The 23200-nt window shown below is 36.0% G+C and overlaps 1 protein-coding gene across 5 annotated transcripts in view; it reads left to right on the top strand.

Annotated features, from left to right (window-relative positions):
• The window catches only part of NT5C2 (5'-nucleotidase, cytosolic II), a 111366-nt gene that overhangs the window by 43903 nt on the left and 44263 nt on the right, over nucleotides 1-23200 (top strand). For 4 of the 5 annotated variants that reach the window (XM_060125618.1, XM_060125615.1, XM_060125616.1 and 1 more), the window contains one exon: nucleotides 22537-22610. In XM_060125618.1, the coding sequence (XP_059981601.1) occupies nucleotides 22537-22610 (74 nt within the window). Of the gene's footprint in view, nucleotides 1-17924; nucleotides 18026-22536; nucleotides 22611-23200 lie in introns of those variants that run through there. The other variant, XM_060125619.1, reaches the window with a different exon arrangement.

Raw genomic sequence — 23200 nt, 5'->3', positions numbered from 1 at the left:
GCTTTACAATGTGTTAGTTTCTACTGTACAGCAACAAAGTGAATCAGCTATATGTATACGTATATCGCCTCTTTTTTGGATTTCCTTCCGATTTAGGTCACCACAGAGTTCCCTGTGCTATACAGTAGGTTCTCATTAGTTATCTATTTTATACATAGTAGTGTATATATGTCAATCCCAATCTCCCAATTCATCCCACCCTCCCTTGCCTTATTTTGAAAGACACTGCAGTTACTTTGTCTTTAAAGTTCTTTATATATTTATCTGAAATTATTTTTATAAATTGAAATTTTGGCCTTCATACCAGTATTTATTTAAATCTGTTGAATAATAATTCTCCGATCAAAATAAGTTTATTATATATGTTTAAGTAATAAAAAGGAATTTGCATGCCTATATAAAATTATTTTTTAGTACCTATAGCTTGGCACATTAGTAGAAGTAGAAATTTTTTTTTTTTAACCTCAAATTAAAAGTAGGTATCAGGTTTTATGCAAAGATTACAGGTTGATAAATTTTAATTTTTTTGTCAACCACTTATCGATATCACATGAATGTCATTCAGCTTTTTAGTTGTGTCATCAATCAAGCCGAATTAACCTGCCATTTCAGTATGGTTTCAAATATTCAAATGGATAAATTGTTAACATTTCAGTAGCCATATTATAAATTGAAAATCACATGGAAATACAGGTCCTCAGGAATGCCAAGGAGCCATCCTTAAATAATGTACATACATCTTGTCAGAATAAGAGTGAGGGGCTTCCCTGGTGGCACAGTAGTTAAGAATCCGCCTGCCAATGCAGGGGACACGGATTCAAGCCTTGGTCCTTCAAGATCCCACAGGCTGCGGAGCAGCTAAGCCCATGTGCCACAGCTGCTGAGCCTGCGCTCTAGAGTCCGCGTGCCACAACTACTGAAGCCCACGTGCCGAGAGCCTGTGCTCCGCAACAAGAGAAGCCACGGTAATGAGAAGCCCACACACCGCAGCGAAGAGTAGCCCCCACTCGCCACAACGAGAGAAAGCCCGTGCGCAGCAATGAAGACCAAGCGCAGCCAAAAATAAATAAATAAAATAAATAAATTTTTTTTAAAAAGAATGTTTTAAAAAAAAAGTGAGCTAGAGTATCAGAACTGTACTAAATTTTTTTGTTAGTGTATCATTCTAATGCTTTGGTTAGAGTTTCATATTCCTAAGGAATGACAAATGGGGATTCAGGAATTGGTAAGATTTAAAATTTTTATTTATTTTGACCCAAAACATTTGATCGATGGAATACTCTTCAGCAATAAAAACGAATTAACTATTGATACACACAACTTTAATACAGGTCAGGTAAACTATGCTGAGTTAATAAGGCAAATCTCAAAAGGTTACTTACTGTATGATTCCATGTCTCTAACATTCCTGAAATGACAAAATTATGGAGATTGGGAAAAGAGTAGTGGTTGCCAGGGGTTAGGGATTGGCTTGGGTGGTGGGAGGTGGGTGTAGCTATAAAAAGTTGTACAAGGAATCCTTGTGATGGAACTGTTTTGTATCTTGACTCGAGTGGTGATTATGTGAGTCTACACACACACAAATGAGTGAATGTAAAACTGGTGAAATCTGGTTGGTGGATTGTGTCAAGGTCAGTTTCCTGGTTGTGATATTGTGATATTGTACTATGTTTATGCAAGATGTTCCCACTGAGGGGAAACTGGGTGAAGAGTGTAGGGAATCTCTCTGTATTATTTCTTACTACTGCATGTGAATCTACAATTATCTCAACATAAAAAGTTGAATTTAAAAAATTCTCTCAGTGACATACCTTTTCTTACATCATAGGTTTTGTCTGTTCTAGATACAAGTACGCTTTATAATGATCAGTGATACTACTTATGGAATACAAATTCTCTAAACTTTATTGTTCAAAAGAAGATGCTGGATCCTAAAACATGCTCAATTTGTTTCTCTGCTACCGTTCCCTCTGTGCTTCTTCCCAAAGCAGTATACCTAAGAGTAAAATGAAACAGGAAGTAGCGGTGGTGGTGGCATCAAGGAAGAGAAAGAATAAATGATAGCAGATCTTTGATTTAATGAAATCCTGCAGTAAGAAACTCAGGCTGAGGAAATGTTAATCATATTTAGATAGTGTATTTCACCTTCAAGGAGTGTGTGTGTGTGTGTGTGTGTGTGTGTGTGTGTGTGTGTGTGTGTGTGTGTGTGTGTGTGTGTGTGTGTGTGTGTGTGTGTGTGTGTGTGTGTGTGTGTGTGTGTGTGTGTGTGTGTGTTGCTTTGCTGCGCCAGGCAGCCTGAGGGATCTCAGTTCCCTGACCAGGGATTGAACCTGGGCCATGGCAGTGACAGCCCCTAATCCTAACCACTCGGCCACCAGGGAACTCCCTCAAGGATTCTTTTGGATATGGCTTCTTTTATTCAGTGTAATGTCTGAGAGATTCATCCATGTTTTTGTGTATATCAGTAATTTGTTCTTTTTATTACTATCTGGCATTCCATTGTATCATTATACCACAGTTTGTTTATTCATTTTCTGTTAATGGACCTTTGGGCTTTTTTCAGTTTTTAGCTACAGACTGAGAAAATATTTGTAAATCACATATCTGATAAAGAACTTGTATTCAGAATAAATGAAGAACTTTTAAAATTCAATAATATGAAAACAACCCAATGAAGAAATGGGCAAAAGACTGACATGTCACTTACAGAGGATATATGGATGGTATACACGCATATTTGTAACATCACTAGCCATTAGGGAATACAAATTAAAACCACATTGTATATGCCTATTACGGTGGCTGAAATAAAAAATACTGGAGATAGCAAGTGCTGTCAAGGATGTGGAGCAATTGGAGCTCTGATACATTGCTGCAGCTACTCTGCCAAACAGTTTGGTAATTTCTTGTAAAGTTAGAGACCCTTAGCCAATGACCCAGAGATCTTACTCCTAGATACTTGCCCTAGGTAAAGGAAAACTTTATGCTCACACAAAAAACTGTACATGAATAATGTTTATAGTATATCAGTCTATAATTGCCTCAAACAAGGGACAACCCAAATATCCTTTAGTGGATGAATGCATAAATAAAATGCAGTACATCCACACAATGAAATATAACTCGGAAAAAGGAACACTATTGAATATACAATTCAGTGGGGTTTAGTATATCGAGAGTTATGTAACCATCACCACTATCTAATTCCAGAACATTTTCTTCACTCCAAAAAGAAACCCCACACTCATTATTAGTTACTCCCCATTCCCTTCTCTCCTCAATCCCTGACAGCCACTGATCTACTTTCTGTCTCTATGGAATTGTCTATTCTGGACATTTCATATAAATTGAATCATAAAATATGTGGCTTTTTTTCTTTCTATCTCTTTCACTTAATGTTTTCAGGGTTCATCCATATTGTAGCATGAGCCAATACTTAATTCCTTTAATGGCTGAATAATATTACATTGTCTGAATATACCACATTTTGTTTATCTGTTCATCTGTTGCTTAATATTTGGATTGTTTCCACATTTTGACTGGTATGAGTAGTGCTCCTTCAAACATTTGTGTATACATTTTGTGTGGACATGTTTTCAGTGTTGGGGATTATATATCTAGCAGTAGAATTTGCTGGGTCATATGGTAACTTTAACTTACTGAAACATTATCAAACTGTTTTCCAGTGCAAATGCATCTGTTTCATTCCCTTCAGCAATGTTTGTGGCTTCCAATTTCTCTACACCCTTCAAAATAACACTTGTTATTGTTAGTGGGTTTTAAAAATTACTATAGCCATCCTAGTGTGTGTATGGTGGTATCTCATTGTGATTTTGATTTGCATTTCCCTTATGATTAAAGATGTTGAGCATCTTTTTATGCTCTTATTGGCCATTTGTATATCTTCTTTCGAGAAATATCTCTTCAGATCCTTTGCCCATTTCTTAATTCATTTTTTTTTTTATTATTGAGTTGTATAAGTTCTTCATGTTTTCTAGATACTAAACCTTTGTCTGGTATATGATTTTCAGACATTTTCTCCCATTCTGTGGGTTGTCTTTTCACCTTCTTGGTTATGTCATTTGAAGGACAAATGTTTTTTAATACTGATGAAGTCCAATTTATCTATGGTTTTTGTTGCTTGTGCTTTTGTCATCATGTTTAAGAAATCATTGCTTAACCTACGGTCACAAAGATTTACACCTATATTTTCCTTTAAGAGTTTTATAGTTTTATGTTTTATATTTAGGTTTTGGATACATTTTGAGTTAATTTTTGTATATGGTGCAAGATAGGGGTTTAAATTCATTCTTTTGCACGTCAATATCCAGTTATCTTAACTCTGCTGAAAGAGTATTGTTTCCACATTAAATTATCTGGTACTCTTGTCAGAAATCAGTTAGCCAGAGATATATGTTTCTTTCTGGCCTCCTCATTGTATTCCATTGGTCTATTTGTCCTCATGTCAGTACTACACAGTCTTAATTGCTACAGTTTTGTATTAAGTTTTGAAATTGTGGTGTAAGTCCTACAGTTAGTTTTTCCTTCCTTTTCAAAATTGTTTTGACTATTCTGGAGACCTTCTATATACATAAGAATTTTAGGATCAGCTTGTCAATTTCTGTGAAAAAGCCAACTGGGATTTCGATAGGGAGTGCATTGACTCTATGTATCAGTTTGAGGAGTATCATCATCTCAACAATATCAAGTGTTCCGATTGATGTACATGGGATGTCTTTACATTTGTTTAGACCTTCTTTAATCACTTTCAACAGTTTTTGTAGTTATCAGTATATAAGTCTTAACACTACTTTTGTTCAGTTCATTTCTAATTAGTCTATGATTTTTGGTGCTGTAGTAAATGGAATTGTTTTCTTAATTTTATTTTTGGATTGTACATTGCTAGTTTATGGAAATACAACTGGTTTTTGCATATTGATCTTATATCCTGCAACTTTGCCAGATTTATTAGCTCTAATTGTGTGTGTGTGTGTGTGTGTTCTTTAGGGATTTCTATATATAAGATCATGTCATCTGCAAATAAGGATAGTTTTACTTCTTCTTCTCCAGTTTGGAAACCCCTTTTCTTGCCTGATTGCCTTGACTAGAATGTCCAGTACCGTGCTAAATAAAACTCATGAGAGTGGAGTGGACATCCTTTTCTTTGCCTCATCTTAGGAAGAAAGGTTGCAGTCTTTTTTTTTTTTTTTTTGGCTGCGTTGTGTCTTTGTTGCTGCGCACGGCCTTTGTCTAATTGCAGCGAGCGGGGGCTACTCTTCGTTGCAGTGCACAGGCTTCTCGTTGTGGTGCCTTCTCTTGTTGTGGAGCATGGGCTGTAGGCACGCGGGCTTCATTAGTTGCAACACGCAGGCTCAGTAGTTGTGGCTCACGGGCTCTAGAGCACAGGCTCAGTAGTTCTGGCACGTGGGCTCAGTAGTTGTGGCTCACGGGCTCTAGAGCACAGGCTCAGTAGTTGAGATGCATGGGCTTAGTTGCTCCGCGGCATGTGGGATCTTCCCGAACCAGGGATTGAACCTGTGTCCCCTGCATTGGCAGGTGGATTCTTAACCACTGTGCCACCAGGGAAGTCCCAAGGTTGCAGTCTTTAATGATTAAGTTTGATGGTAGCTGCAGGGTTTTCATAGCTGCCCTTTATCAGGTTGAGGAAGTTCTTTTCTTTACTTTTTAAAATTTTTATTGGAGTATAGTTGCTTTACAATGTTGTGTTAGTTTCTACTGTACAGCAAAGTGAGTCAGCTATACATATACACATATCCCCCCTTTTTTGGATTTCCTTCCCATTTAGGTCACCAGAGTGCTAAGTAGAGTTCCCTGTGCTATACAGTAGGTTCTCATTAGTTATCTATTTTATACATAGTATCAATAGGGTATATATGTCAATCCCAATCTCCCAGTTCATCCCACCCCCTCTCCCCCCTTGGTATCCATATGTTTGTTCTCTGTTTCTGCTTTGTAAATAAGATCGTCTGTACCAATTTTTTCAGATTCCATATATATGCATTAATATATGATATTTTTCTCTTTCTGACTTACTTCACAATGTATGACCGTCTCTAGGTCCATCCACATCTCTACAAATGACCCAATTTCATACCTTTTTATAGCTGAGTAATATTCCATTGTATATACATACTACATCTTCTTTATCCATTCAGCTGTTGATGGGCATTTAGGTTGTTTCCATGTGAGGAAGTTCTTTTCTATCCCTCATTTGAGGTCCCTCTCTATTCCTGGTTTGCAGAACCAAGGAAATAGAGGGCTGACTGTAGAGTTATATGTGGATTTTCGACTCTGTGGGGTTTGGTGCCCCAACACCCTCCTTTTTCAAGGGTCAACTATATTATTATATATAATAGTAACATGCTCTCAAAAGTCAAAAGTATGCAAAAGGCCTATCAGAAATGTCACTCTCACTAATATTCCTCCCAAAATTGGTAGGTAATAAACTTTGGATTTCTTTTTATTTATTATGCTTGGGAGTCATTGGAGTTTTTGATTCTATGCTTGTGTTTAAGTGGTTTATAAATTCTCAGCCATTACCTTTTCATGTTTTGTCCTTGCTCTATTCTCTTTCTCCTCTCCTACTGAACTCTAATAAGCATATGTTAGACTTTGGCACTGTGTTCCTCTCTTCTCATATCCTTTCTTTCGTATTTTCCATCCTTTTTTCTCTCCATGTTACATTCTGGAAGGTTTTTCCTGACCTACCTTCCAGTTTACTAATTCTCTTTTTGGTTGGGTCTGACCTGAATCTGTTCATCACAGTTTTTTTTAACATCTTCATTGGAGTATAATTGCTTTACATTGTTGTGTTAGTTTCTGCTGTATAACAGAGTGAATCAGCTATACGTATACATGTATCCCCATATCCCCTCCCTCTTGCGTCTCCCTCCCTCCCTCCCTCTCCCACCCCTCTAGGTGGTCACAATGCACCGAGCTGATCTCTCTGTGCCATGCGGCTGCTTCCCACTAGCTACCTGTTTTATTTTATTTTTTTAAATTTTTATTTTTAAAATTTATTTAATTTATTTTTGGCTGCATTGGGTCTTCGTTGCTGTGCGCGGGCTTTCTCTGGTTGCCGCCAAGTGGGGGTTACTCTTCGTTGCAGTGCACTGGCTTCTCATTGTGGCGGCTTGTCTTGTTGGGAGCACAGGTCTAGGTGCACAGGCTCAGTAGTTGCGGTGCATGGGCTTAGTTGTTCCGCAGCATGTGGGATCTTCCCGGACCAGGGTACGCGGGCCTCTCCCTGTTGTGGCCTCTCCCGTTGCGGAGCACAGGCTCCGGACGCGCAGGCTCAGCGGCCATGGCTCACGGGCCCAGCTGCTCCGCGGCATGTGGTATCTTCCCAGACCAGGGCACGAACCCGTGTCCTCTGCATCGGCAGGCGGACTCTCAACCACTGCGCCACCAGGGAAGCCCTACCTGACTCTTTTTGAATTATGGTTTTCTCAGGGTATATGCCCAGTAGTGGGGTTGCTGGGTCATATGGTAGTTCTATTTTTAATTTTTTAAGGAACCTCCATACTGTTCTCCATAGTGGCTGTATCAATTTACATTCCCACCAACAGTGCAAGAGGGTTCCCTCTTCTCCACACCCTTTCCAGCATTTATTGTTTGTAGATTTTTTGTATTCATCACATTTTTAATTTTAGTTTTTATTATTTTTTAGTTTCTTCAGAATTTCATTTTGGAATCTTTTTTCAAATATGCTCTGTTACTTTTTGTATTTCCAATTATATATTAAACATTTAAATCTTAATAACTTGGTTTAAGAATCAAAAACACCTGAAGTTTCCTGGCTCTATTTCCAACCACTTCCTTTTCAAAGCTTTTTAAAAGAGAATTGTAATTGTTACTCTTCCCATTAGGAAGACAAACCATCTCTGAATGTAACTACCATAGATCCAAGAAATGGAGAGTAATACAATCATCAATCCCAAATTTTAATCTCTTATTTATTTTTTTAAAGTGTTTGAAATTATTTAGGTAATACACAAATAAATTCTTATTGTGCAATATTCAGAAATACAGAAATATGTAGAGTAAAATATGAACATTTCCCTTCATTTACCCTTTCACCTCTTTGTCATAGATGAACACTGTCAGTAGTTTGGAGATCATTCTACTAGTCCCCTTTCAATACATTTAAACACACATGCACACGTGTGCACTTTAATACAGCCTCCTAATCTTTCTAGATTCTGGCCTGTTCTTTTCATTCCTGATGGTGCTAGTACAGGCTCTGGTCATCACTGTTGGGTTTACAAAAGTAACCCCCATTAGGTCTCCCTGCCTTTAGCCTTGTCCTCTTCAGATCTGTTTTGTTAATCCTGTTTATCACTCTGCTTAAGACCTTTAGTGGCATCACATCCAGCATGCTATGGGATAAATTCTAAGCCCATTAATATAGCATTGAAGGCCCTGTGAGGACTGATCCTTTCCTTTGCACTTTCATCTTGAGCAGCTCCCTTCCTCAAACTCTGTATTCCATCAACTCTGAATTGAATCTAGGTTTTTTCCACACATCATAATGTCTGTGTCACTCTGCTTTTCATTCATAGTTTCTCTTCTGTTGGAATGTTCTCCACCCCTCTTTTCCTCTTAGTCTGATTAACACCTGCTAATCTTTTTAGTGTGGTGGTTAGGAACCTGGGCCTTGAGTTAACATTTTGGATTATTTTGTTTAATTTCTTTAGAATCACAGTATTTAACTGCTGTAAACTTTGTTTTGTCATCTATGAAATTGGAATAATTTCTACCTCATAGAGTTATTTGAAGATTAAATGAGATAATAAATATATAAAGTGCTTAGCACAGTGTCAGTTTAACAACAACAAGTTGGGCATCCTGTCTTTCAGTTAAGACTGAGGAGAATATAGATGCACCTCTCTGTTGTGCATATCTCTGATACTACAGTTACACACGACTTTTTCACAGATTTTGAGTGGGTCTCCTCCATTAGACTTGGAACTCCTTAAAATCAAGGACTGTCATGTTTGTTTCTGTATTACTGGTACCAGGCACTGGCATGTAGATATTTAGTAAATATTTCTTAAATATATGAGTTTGAAATAGCTAGGCAGCGCAGTCTCTTTTGCACAGGAAGCTCGTATAAGTGTGCATACCCTCCGTTCAAGTGAGATTTTTGTTTTCCTTTCTCTTTACAAGTAGTAAAGTCTTAAAATAGTAATTACATTTATTTCCACCACACTGAGCTGTGATGCCACAAGCTGGAACAACAGGGAAGCCATGGGAATTTGGCACTCTCAGGGATTAGATCATTTTTCCATATTCAGTTTGTATTCTTGTATTTGTGGAATTTGGTTTGAGGATAGTGAAAGTTCTTATTCATGTATAATTTGAGAATTGGATTTTTAAAATGTATTTCTCAAGGGATATTTTGGTGAGATAATGCTTGACAGTCGAGTTGCTTTCCCTGTACCCCAAACCCCCAAGTTACAATAGTTCTTTGAGTGCTTACCAATGACAGACAACAACCCTACCAGATGTTATCTGTCTTCTATAGATGAAAAATCTCAGGCTTAGGTTAATTAACTTATTCAGCCAGAAAGCTGAATTCAAACCTAGTTGCTCTGGTGCTCATTCTGTTTGCATTACACCATACTGTTTTTCTAAATACACTGAAAATAATTTTAGTTTGAATTTATAGTATTTAGTAGTGCTTTTAGTTACTTGGTGACTATTTAAACATTTTAGTAACTAATAGAAACCTTTATGGTAAGATATTTAGATACTATTTAAAGATAAAGTTTTTTAAAGTTAAAATTTAAATTCAACTAGTATTTCTTTAAGGTATATATATTTTATTTTTAATTTGAATCATCAATAGATGGATTTATTTGCCATATCAGTGTTCTTAGATGTTAGCACACACTTGTTTATTTCTTCCCATGTTGCATAATCCCTATGCATTATATTGGTCAGGAGGCAGGAATGTTGCAGATGTTTTTCTTTCGAGCTTCAGCTTGCTCTAAGATTTGGAATTAACTTTTAGAATGTTCTGGGTATATCCCCCACATGCCAAAGATCTGTAAATTTCTTTTCACATGGGCTGAAATTTTCAGACGTTTGGGTAAAATATATGTGAACACAGATGTTTTCCTTAAAAGCAGTTAATGATCAGAAAAAAAGACCACAGTGTGGAAATACTTTAGGTTCCTCCTGTAATATGATCGGCACATAAATACTTCCTTCTCTTGTAGTTAACATTGTTCATTTTCTAAGGGGAGGAAATAACTAAACTGATAATTAAAACATAGTATTATGTTGGTTTTTTGTTTGTTTGTTTGTTTTTTTCTCCCAGAGTAAACTAAATGATTTGGACTGACTAGGGCTGCTCCGTTCTGTGAAACTCACATTGTTTGCGTACTGTTGGCGGGCCTCATTAGGGGGTAAATTTGCTTTTTCTGTGTGTTTGCCAGTAACGATTCCTGTCTCTTACGGGAACTTACCATTTGGATTGTCTCCTTCCTAAACTGGCCAGTCTTACACAGTTCAGACCATTAGTTATTTTTCCTGCTCTCCAATTTTTTCCTATTATTCTTTGGTTTTCAAGTATTTAAAGCTGAGGATATTGGTCTCTGAGATATTGCCTGGTTAGGGTTCGGCATCATGCCCAAATTTGTTGGGCCTCTCAGGGCCTGAGTTCTCTGTGCTTTAACAAATGAGCTACAGTTCTCTAGAGATCAGTGAAGCTTGTTTGTTGATCCTGTATTCTCTTCCAGAGGAAGTAGATCTTTGAGAATGTCTAAGGAAGGGTAAGTGAGTTTATTATTCTTTTCTCCTCATTTTTCTCAGTGAAGAGATGTTCTAGTCATCTGAGTGAATTGGGAGATTAATAAGCAGTGCTACCAGTCTGAGAGTGGAGATGGGGGGGTGAGAGATTGAAAGAAATTCAGCTGAAAGTTTACATTGTTAGTGTTTCACATGTAATCTGCTGTAAAGTTACTGTTGCTATTTTGAAAGACTGCATTGAGGATGGATGATCTTAATAGAAATTTAGTGAGATATAAGCATCCTGTTTACCCTGTGGTAAACTCATTTTGTTTTTCAGTAGAAAGTGTTTTTGAAGATTGGAAGCAAGCAGTAGTATCTTACCAAAGAATTTTACATAGAAATGCATGAAGTTTAAAAATTCAAATGAATTTTAAAATAATTTGTACCTTTAGAAAGTGGTGTGAAAGATTGAAAAGCAGCCAGTGATTTTGTTTTCTTTCTGGGCAGTGTAGACAAAAAATAATTTCAAGTGGAATCCCCTATTCCTCTTTATTTTGCAATATAAAATAGTTCTGTGTTAGGTTTTTTTGTTGTCTTTATATTATTTTCTCTTATGTTTCAGAGTCTGAATTATTATTGATATTCTTTTTGTGACCACTATAATAGGTGACATGTCAGTTAATAGCTGCATACTGTTAATTCTCTCATTTCTAGCCTTCAAGCATAACTAGACCTGGTTAACTTTAGAGAGACATTCCCTTTGATCACATAGGACATAGATTCCCTCAAAAATAAGTCTTTAAGAATACAGTGCAATTTAAATTTTTATTTTCTTGAAGCTCTTAATTTTTTTTCTAATAGAAAATTTGAAATAGTTTCATAGCCTCGTGTTTAGAATTTATTTTAATCTAATCATGTATTGATTATGAGCAGAATAAAATTGGCCCATTTTACTGCTATTTTAAAACCTCATTATTGGGTAAAGAGAACAGCCATGGGTATAAATAATTCTGTATTATTTTTAGACCTCTCATGACATCACTAGAATTTTAAGGTTTCTTTAAATGTGAAAATTATGAGAGGACTGCCTCTTCAGGTTTGTAAGTTTTCTTTCCTTCCAGCACTGGCTACAAATTTGCAGTTTTTGTTAAACAATTTTTATGATAAGTATTATCATGGATGCTGGTAATATTTGTCAGGCTTGTACAAGTGGTTGTTTATAAAGCTGGTTTATAGATTTAAGAAGAACTATATTTCTAGATGCAATCAAAATTAGTACTACTTTCTCCCCTATGGTAAAACATATGCTAGAATTGGTTATTTAGAAAGGGCTCTGTATAAGTCAGAGGACACCATAAGGCCTGAGATATTCTTTTAGATTTATTTCTAGGGGCCCATGGGGCAGTTCTTATACTGCCTGAATAGGTAATGAACAAGTGCATTTGAAATGCATGGATCATATATATGAAATGGGTTAGCTTTTATTTTCCTTTGCTACCTTTAGAAATAAATGGATAAATCTTCTACTTTGGGATGAAAAGAATTCGTATATTCAGAATTTTGGTATGTGTGATATTTTGATATCTATAAAATATTTCCCTAATAGTAATGAGAAAGGATTGTTAATAGAGTTAAATCATCAAAAATTATACTTGAGCCTTATGTAAACCTATGGTAATCAAGATAGTGTGGTATTAGTGTAAGGATAGATATATATAGATCATGAAACCTAATAGGGAATTTGTAGACCCACACATATATAGTCAATTGATTTTCGGTAATGAGGCTATGGTAATTCAATGGCAAAAGGTTAGTCTTTGTAACAGATGTGCTGAAACAACTAAACATTCATATAGAAAAAAATGAACCTCAACCTTTGCCTCAACCGTATATAAAAAATACCACAAAAAGGATCATAGACTTAAATATAAAAGTTAAAAGTAAAGTGTAGGTGAAAATGTTGGTGAATTAGGGAAAGACTTCTCAGAAAAAATACATAAAAAAATTAAAACGTGGAAGACAAAATTGATAAATTGAGCTTCATCAAAATTTTTTTAAAACCCTCTGCTTTTTGAAAGACAACGTTAGGAAAATGAAAGGGCAAGCCATAGACTGGGAGAAAATATTCTCAGTACATATGTATCTGATAGAGGACTTACTTTATCCAAAATATATGAATTCTTATAACACGATAATGAGACAAACCAATTTATAAATGGTTCTTCACACAAAAAGACATGGCCAATAAGCACTTGAAAAGATGCTCTACATTATTAGTCATTAGGGAAATACAGATTAAAACTACAGTGATATATTACTGCAGACCCACTAGAATGACTAAAATTAAAAACACTGACATGTGGAGCAACTGGAATTCTCACGCATTTTGTATGAGAATGCAAAATAAAAAAACATTTTGGCAATGTCTTTTAAAGTTAAACATATACTTACTAATGAACTAATGAGTCCACTTCTAGGTATTTACTCCAAGAGAAATGAAAGCGTATACCCACACAGATTTGTACATGAGTGTTCATAGCATCATTATTTACAATAGCCAAAAACTGGGAACAACTCAAAATATGCATTAACTGAATGGGTAAACAAATTGTGGTATATCCATGCAATGGAATACTACTCAGGAATAAAAGAACAAATTTTTTAAAAAACAAGTTTATTTATTTATTTATGTCTGTCTGTTTGTCTGTCTTGGGTCTTTGCTGCTACGCACGGGCTCTCTGCAGTTGGGGTGAGCGGGGGCCACTTTTTGCTGCAGTGTGTGAGCCTCTTATTGTAGTGGCTTCTCTTGTTGTAGAGCTTGGGCTCCAGGCACGCGGGCCGCAGCATTCATGGCTCACGGGCTTAACAGTTGTGGCCTGTGGGCTCCAGAGCGCAGGCTCAGCAGCTGTGGTGCGCATGGGCCAAGCTGCTCTGTGGCATGCGGGATCCCCCGGACCAGGGCTCGAACCCGTGTCCCCTGCATTGGCAGGTGGACTCCCAACCACTGTGCCACCAGGGAAGTCAGAGCTAATTTTTGATACATCTAACAACATGAATGAGCCTCAGAAGTATTGTGCTAAGAAAAATGACCAGACGCAGACTACATGGTGTTTGATTCCATTTATCTGAAAGCTCTAGTGACAGAAAGCATAGATCAGCGGTAGTCTGGGGCCATGGGTTGGGGCGGATATTGCAGAAGGACATGAGGGAATATTTTGGGTTGATTGGGGTAGTTGTTACATGAGTGTATACAATTGCCAAAACTCACCAAACTTCGCACTTAAGATGGGTGAATTTCACTTTAAGTAAATTATACCTCAATAAAGTATATACCTCAACTTGTTTATTTAAAATTCTGTAAATAAAACAGTTATTGTTTATGTATATTCAGGGGAATATATTTGGGAAGATACAGGTGCCCTAGGATGTGTAATACAAGGAAAAATGCATTCTCCTTTCAGTGTCATGATTGAACTCTAGTCTTCTAAAGCTGTTAGAAAGCCTTTTATTACTAGAGTTATTGTCCTTTAAATGAGAGGCCAGAATCAGTTTTGGCATTTGCTTTTATTTTAAATTCTAGATTTTGACCTCTCTTTTCCATTATAGGTACAGTCAGTACACTTGTTAATTTGGCCTAATGATAACATGGATAAACATATTTTCTTCTCTAATTTTTATCCCACAGAATTCAACCTTAATATTTTGCTGCATTTTATAAATTATCTTCTATACACTGGTTTTTATTTTTAAAAATTGGGGAGAAAAAGTAAAAAAGAATTTAAGGGGAAATAGGAAAAAAAGATTGGAAAAACCTGTTTTTAATTCAACTGAGATTTTAGAACAGTAAATTTATTTCCAGAAGTACTGACATTGTTTCTGGTTTCTCCCTTAATTTATGTATTCTTCATTTGTTAGTCCTCTTTTTTATTCCCCACCATTCTGCTCTCATTACTGCAGTTTCTTCATTTGAGATTGAAGGTGAAGGGAATTTTAATGTCTGTTTCTTAAAGAGAATCTCCTTAAAGTATGCTTTGAAGTCTTTGGGGGAAAGATAGCATGATCACTACTCTTAGTCTTTTATCACTTTTAAGATACACATTTTTTTTTTTCACATTTAGACATCTCTGAATTTGGGCTACATCTAGCAATATACCACCTAGAATTAAGTTGATTTCTTCTAGAAAAGATTTTATTTCTCTCAGTCACTTAGGGGCAGTGTTAACCACCCTAGTAGTGTAAATTCAGACCACAAACCTACCTGACTTAATTGTTCAAATTCTCAGGGGGAGGATTTTCCCCTTCCTTGGACTCAGTGTCAAGGCTGAGATGTACAAATGTCCTTATATGCTTTTTCTTTGTTGCAGATTTATTTCTCCTTTTTCCTTGTATTATGGGTATTGCCCTTTGATAATCCTAGCTTTATGAGGCTGACTTTTCTTGGGCATCCCCCCCACCCACCCCCCTTGCCCTTTGCTAGTGACATATAATATGGGTGAGTTTTACAATTGATGGCATCTTAAATTTTAATCATCTTTAATTTTGTTCTGTGCATGCCTCCACATTCTCTTCTTTTCACTGGAACTTATTTATATTGAGTATTTGAGAAAAATTAATATTATAATTAATTCACGTATTATTTTACAAATGATAATATGCTTGTTCAGACTTTGAAAGTACAGGGTACTATTCTCATGATATAATCTGATAAACAAAATGTATCCCCCCTGAGGATGATCCTCAGAGAAAATATTCAGACAAATTAGTAAGAAGTTATTGGCTGCAAATTTATGAAGACAAAAACTTATGCTTAAATGACTTTTGTTTTTATAATGTAGTCTAAAATTTCGTTGTGTCTGTATATCCATGGTATTTAAACTTTGAATTTTTAAGAATCCATTTCATAAATTAGAAAGTTTTTATCTTTCTTTTTAAATTTATTTATTTATTTTTGGCTGTGTTGGGTCTTCGTTTCTGTGTGTGGGCTTTCTCTAGTTGCGGCGAGCGGGGGCCGCTCTTCATCGCGGTGTGCGGGCCTCTCACTGTCGCAGCCTCTCTTGTTGCGGAGCACAAGCTCCAGACGCGCAGGCTCAGTAGTTGTGGCTCACGGGCCTAGTTGCTCCGCAGCATGTGGGATCCTCCCAGACCAGGGCTCGAACCCGGATCCTCTGCATTGGCAGGGAGATTCTCAACCACTGCGCCACCAGGGAAGCCCCCTTTTTCTTTTTCTTTTTCTTTTTTTTTTTTTAATCACTGCCATTCTTTTACTGAAGAATGGAGACATAAAGGCAGAATGAGGTCTTGCCATTATGTTTTTTTAAAGAACAGCTTTATTGAGATATAGTTCACATACCACTCAGTTCACCCTTTAAAGAGTACAATTCAGTGGTTTTAGTATATTCACAAGAGTTGTGCAGCCAACAGCACTCTCTTATTTTAGAACATTTTTTATTATCCCCCAAGGGAAACTCCCCATTCCCTCTCCCCAACAGCCTCTGGCAACCACTAATTGCTATTAAGGGTTTAGTTTAAATTTAATTTTTAGTTCTATTAAATACCGTGTCCGGTCTTTACCAGGCCCTATGCTAGTTTTTGGGAAGGCAATAAATCCTGGCCTCAAAGTTTATAATCCAGTAAAGAATAAGAGAATTAAACACATACTTTATGTATATGATAAAATATAGAAATAAATGATTTTGAGTATTCATACTGCTCACACGGATCACAACTTTATAGAATTTTAGTTGTTGGTGAAATCTCTTTCATTAACTAAAAAAGTAATCTGAGACCCAGAGGCATCACTGTTACATAGTTCTCTGGCATGGCCAGAATAATTTCTTAAAGAAATCACTTGAAATTGCTGGGTCTTGAAAAATAAGATAGAGATAACTGAGAAGGTCATTTCAGGTATGGGGAACAGTATAAACAAAACCTCAGGGCACTTTTAGGAAATAACAAGTAGTTCATTTTGATTATTAGAGCAAATGGTGCATGATGTAGAGCAACATGAGATAAAACTGATTTTGGAAAGATCGCCATCTTTCCAAGGCTTTGAACTCCTTGAAGATACAAAAATTTGTAATATATTAGTCTGGTGGTAGGTAGTGAGGAATGTCTAAAGGTTATTAAGTAGGTGATTATAGAGCTGGGCATTAGGACAGTGCTTCTCATGTATGTTAGAGGACCAGTTTTTTTTTTTTAATTCTGTTTCAAATTGATACACTTATAATAAAAATGAATTACTAGAAAAATGAAAACATAAAATGTAAGTATACATTTTTTGTTACTGTGTTCAACAAACAAAAGTTTTTTTGTCGAATTGCTATAAAAGTTTCTAAATACTTGCAATTTCTTGAATTACTAACAGCACTTCACAAACCAGCATTAGTCTGTGGACCACACTTTGAGTAGCACTACTTCAAAGCAATTAATTTGGCATTAGTGTGCAGGCACAGCAATTGGGAGATGATTGCTGGAGAGTTAATGAGGACCTGGACAAATTGTTAGCAGTTTAAGTTGAATGGAAGATCTGGATTAGAGACATTTGGAAATTTAAATGAAGGCAAGTGAGATGATATGGATTTGAGGGAGAGGAAAGAATCAAAAGATGTTAACTAGATTTTAAGCTTGAGGGGAAAATGAGAGTGCCATAGCAGAAATAGAAATTAGTTGGGGAGAAAAGATACTAAACAAAAATTCACATTATAGCATTTTTCTGTTAATTCACACACACACACACAGACACACACCCCATTTGGTTGGTAATCTAAATTTGGCAGTCTCCAAAAAGCATTGTAACTTTTTCTTTTCTTTGATTGCAACAAACTTTGAGTAATATAATTACACAAACCCATAACCAAAACATGCCTAGGAAGATTTTTTACTTGTATCCTTATTCTCATTTATTGTTGCAGTAACTGTTATTGGGCCTTTGGCCAGGAACTTGTGACTCTTAGGCAGGGGGAGGAGCTAGGGATAAAGTTCACCAGTGCCAAAGAAATTCTATTCCAAATGGATTTGTGTGGAGCAACAGTGATATCCAATGACAAGTTAAATTAGACACAGAGGTGTTTTCTCCAACACTGTCTCAGAAGATACATGCTGTTGAGGGGGCCTGGTTCAGACTAAAACAGTCTTTTTGAAGTAAGGTTAAAGTCACACACAAAAAATTATACTAGGGTCTTGAAGAAGAATTTTGTTATGTGACTTCAAGAACTAGTTGACTCTGATAGTTGCACACTTTGCAGAACGGCAACCAGTGACAGATGAGGTAATACTGCTTTGAATTATGAGTTAAATCTCAAAACCATTAAAAGTTTGCTATTTACAAAATTCCAAATTTAGTAAATTGCATGTTCATTAAGTGTAAGAATACTAGATCCCTGTTCTTAAAGCACATTATATTGATAGTCCTGTTTCTTTTGATTAATATCTATATTTATTTGGATAGCATTTCTTCAAGTTTTATGCCTTACTGCAGTGTTATATGATAGTAAAAACGGTTACATTTGTCTTTGTGTTGAAGTCTGTGCCTGGTTTTATAGTGTTTCTGGATCTGTCTCCTAAAGATTGTGTCTCTTGTTTTAATGCTCAAATCTATATCTTGCAAATGACTTAGTATGTAGGAATTTCTGGCTGATAATTGCATTTTAAGGTTGGATGCTTATAGTTCAGTCATGCTTTCTAGGGTGGCAACTTTGTGCTTTATTTAAAGCAAGCTTCGGAAAGTTTCACAAATATATTCAGGCTCTTGAAGAAAAAGGTGGAGTATGTTCCACTGGTTAATAATTTAGAAAAGTGACACAAGTTGACTGGCATTGACAAAGATACAGTCAGGGTCCTGGGACCAATAGAAAGTTTTGGATTCCCCAAGCAGATAGGATATTTTCATTTTAAATGTGTGGTGGAACAGTGAGCCAGTCTTTTAATTGATATAGTACCTAACACTTTCTTTTATTATAATAATAAAGAATAGTTATGAGTTTGAGGCCAAGAGATCAGTTTCTCTTTAAGACTATGTTCTGGAGACGTGGTATTTCTGGCTCAAGGCTGCCTCTCTGCTGAAGTCAGTGCATACTTTCAGCATTTGCATGTTTATTATCTTTGTAAATCGTAGCATATATATTACTACAGTTCTCTATAATGCAGCTGTTCCATTTTGTCATCATAGCTTTGCTTATGCACTTTAGATATTCATATACGAATTAGATTTAATTCCCTGTTGGCCCCATCTCCCATGTTGTAGCATAAATTAGGGAAAGAAAAGGAGAGATGAGAATATATGTGAGGTTTTTCTTTCTGTTTCATAATAGGAATAAATTAGACGGGGAGACAGGAGTGATTGTTTCTTTTTTAAATTCAGGAGTTGCTTCTGTGGGTGAGGGTACTTATTTTAAATGAAAATGAAAAGATAAAGGATCTTTGGTTTCATAGAAAAATGTGTTATTTTCTAATTTTAGACACCTAGAAAGTCTTTGATAGTTTTAGCTACTCCCTAAAGGACAGCTTCTAGGATATATGTCATAAAATGGTACTTGCTTTGTAATAAGCATTCAACAAATGTGTTGATTGAATCAAGTGACCAGTTAGTCAACAAGGAAAGAGTGTGATTTGATGGATATTTAGCAACGATTATTTTCACAGAAAAAACAGATTTTCTTATTCCTGATATATATCATTCCCAGAGTTTCTCTGGATAATACCTAAGGTACATTATGATCTCTATATCCTTAAAAAATATGAAAAGGAATACAGGCTTAACCTCTCTTCTGGATGAGAAAGAAACAGGTAAACTATCTAACTGGGTCTGTTGATAGTTTCTTTCTACCTTTATCAGTGATTGAGTGATACTAGCAAAGTACCTTTTTTTTTCTGTGATTTTAGCTGTGCCTAAAACCAGCTTGCATCATTCTTCTATCAGAATCAAAACTGTTTCTTTTATTATGTGGCTCCACATATATCTCTCCTGGAAAGAAAAATCTTCCCAGTCTGTTCCTGCCTGAATTCCCATAGAATATTTTAGGCATGTCAGCTGTTTGGGCTCTGATCAAGGATTTGATCCCGTTGGCCCCCTAGCCTGAATTGAGAGTGTGTTTGAAAAGCCTGAGCTTCAGTGTGTTTCCAGAGTTAAAACCATTACTCGGTGTCTTTTCCCTCTCTTGTGCCTTCATAAGGATTTATATAACTGGAAAAAGGTGATAATAAAGTAGATGCTCCCATCAGTAGAAATAGAGTGAAGTTTGATGAAGTGGTAGAAGGGTCATGGTGATATAGTTGGAGTTTGGGTTTTTTTTTTTTTTTTTAAAGATTTGGGTAGGTGTCATTTATCCTCTAGTTCCCTGTATCTTTCAGCTATTCCCTACTCTTCCCCTCCCGTCCATTATTAACCTAATCAAAGTAAATGTTGATTTTACAGAATACCAGGTTTTCTTAGGGAAAGAAAGTGTAGATGTTTTATATAACAGCTCTCTCAGGAACTAAGAGTTTTATAAAGCTAATCTAGTGTGCATAGCGCACTATGAGATAAGTAATGATTTTCATATTTTTTAGAAGATAACATTTCTGAATTCAAGGACCTATTGATTTTTAAGTCCCCTATTAAAATAAATTTTTTGTTGTTGGGGGTAGGAGTGAGTTTGTTTATTTATTTATGTATGTATGTATGTATGTATGTATGCATGCAGTGTTGGTTCTTCGTTTCTGTGCGAGGGCTTTCTCTAGTTGCGGCAAGCAGGGGCTACTCTTCATCGCAGTGCAGGGGCCTCTCACTATCACAGCCTCTCTTGTTGCGGAGTACAGGCTCCAGGCGCGCAGGCTCAGTAGTTGTGGCTCACGGGCCTAGTAGCTCCGTGGCATGTGGGATCCTCCCAGACCAGGGCTTGAACCCGTGTCCCCTGCATTAGCAGGCAGATTCTCAACCACTGCGCCACCAGGGAAGCCCTATTAAAATATTTTTAAGCAAATATTTGATTATTTGTCTGCATTTAAAATTAGTGCATATCAGGGAACTCTGCTCAGTGTTATGTGGCAGCCTGGATGGGAGGGCAGTATGGGGGAGGATGGATACATGCATATATATGGCTGAGTCCCTTTGCTGTGCATCTGAAACTATCACAACATCGTCAATTGCCTATACTCGAATATAAAATAAAAAGTTAAAAAAATAATAAAATAAAATTGGTACATACATTCTGAGATGAGAGGAAAAGTTTTCTAATAAAGTTTAAAACAGTAATATTTGAGTTGGTGAAGTTTTTTTAAAAAGTCATTATCTAGATTAGTGGTTTCCAAACTCTTGAGTATTTCACAGTTAAAATATGGAGCATTCATCCCTGTGTGTGCTTATTTACAAATTACCTATACTACTATTCTTACTTGTATGTAGTAGAAAACATACACAAATTAGACATTTTAAAATGATGAGATAAATTTGAGTAGAAGCTGTAATATTTTCTTCTGTATCCCAGTGGAGTTTTCTGTATCCCCAGGTGCAGTCACTCCTCTTTGGAGACTACTGACCTATATTGTTAATGCAGGAAGCCCAGCCCAGGTATCTTTATTTCTACCAAGTTTCCTGGGTGATTTGTAGCATTCTCATTTCTCATAGCTACTTATGAAATGAAGGCAAAGAAGAGGTTTGGTAATAAGAGGATAAACCATTCAGTAATTTTGCCCACCATACTTTGGGATCAGATGGAGGGGGTATCCTTATTTTCAGAGATGATTAAAACTTGCCACAAAGCACCATCATGGTGATGATCCACCATACTATTATATGTTAGGTTTTCTCTGTGTCTTCATAGCGATCTTTCTGAAATTTGAATCTGATTATTTCATTTCATCAAAATCTGCTAATTTGTTCTTGCCTGCAGGATAAAGTCCAAACTCTCTAATGTGACATACAAAGTCTTCATTAATTTGACCCTTGCTATCCTTTTTTTACCTTCATAACCTTTGTTGCCTCTTTCCCTTCTCCTCTGGAAAACTTCCGTTTGCAAAAACAAACAAAAGTAAAACCAAAGAAAACCCAGCTCCAGCCTCAGTAAATGTTTTTTGGTTCATTACAAACCCTGTCTTTCCTTTGTCATTCTGTCTGGAATGCCCTTCTTGCTTTGTCCTACTGGAAAACTTCTACTAATTGTTAAAATCAGCTCAGACATCTCATCTGGTCTCTAAACAACTTGTTTTCTCTCCTGCATGTTATTTTATAGCATTTATTGAATTGCTATAATTATTTGCTTATAAGTCTCTCTCCTGCTATGCTGAATTCCTCAAGGATAGAGATTGTAAGTTAAAATATAAGTTCCATGAGGGCAGGTACTCTTTTGTTCTCTTCCATATCACAGTATCTGGCATATAGTAGGCATTCAGTAAGTATTTGTCACATGAATCTGTTTATATTTGTGTCTTTAGTGTCTGGCATATGGTAGGCTTTAAATGAAATTCTGTTTATTAAATAAACTAAATGAATGAGTGAATGAATTATAAAATCTCAGAAATAAGCTTATTTTATGGGGTTTGACCTAGAAAAGGAGAGCTGATTCTCTGAAAACTTGAGTACATGACATCATTAAAATCAAGACACAATGAGGAAATTTACGTATTTTTGTATAATATCTGATGTCACTTATGGTATAAGGAGGACTTGAATAATTTATATTATGAATCTTAATATTGGTATTTAAATGCATTCTAGAAAGATAGACAAATAATTCCATTGAACTTAATTTTTGTTGTTGTTTCAGTGTTAATTGAGATATCATTTTTTGCTCCTTTCTTTAGGGTGTTTGTGAACCGAAGTTTAGCCATGGAAAAAATAAAGTGTTTTGGTTTTGATATGGATTATACACTTGCTGGTAAGTAGCACTTTCTGATTGCTTAAGAACTACTACTTTGGATATAACACAGTAGGCCATTCAATAAACATTTGTTGACGTAGTCATATATTTAGCTCAATCTTTTTCACTGAGATTTGTGAATATTGAAATTACCAGATGTCCTTGAGATCTAGATTGTAGAGATAGGTAGAACAAGTGCTAAATTATTTTAGAGACCCTGGTAAGAAATGATATGATGAAATTATACATTACTGTGTATATTTGGGCACTTTTGGCTTTTACTCTATTAAGTTGTTCTTCAAGGATGGAATTTTGTATCTCTCTACCACCGGTAAACGTTTATCAGTTAAAATTTTTAATATTTTCTTAAGGCAAATGAAAAATGTGTTGATTTTCTATTGAAGTGATTGCACATATACTATGTAAAGACTTTTTAAAAACTAGAGCTATTACTTTGTTCATTATCAAATAGACCTTAAACACCAGCACTCTGCTGTTTTTCCCTTCATATCTCTGAGATATATTTGAAATACTCAGTATATTAGCCAATAGTTGCAGCATCTGTTTTTTATTAAAATATTTGCAGTCTGACAAAAATGTCATTTAAT

The sequence above is a fragment of the Lagenorhynchus albirostris genome, chromosome 16, assembly GCF_949774975.1.
Source record: "Lagenorhynchus albirostris chromosome 16, mLagAlb1.1, whole genome shotgun sequence".
Classification (NCBI taxonomy): Eukaryota; Metazoa; Chordata; class Mammalia; order Artiodactyla; family Delphinidae; genus Lagenorhynchus; species Lagenorhynchus albirostris.
The sequence above is the reverse complement of the archived record's forward strand: the minus strand, read 5'-3'. Positions and strand labels throughout refer to the sequence as shown.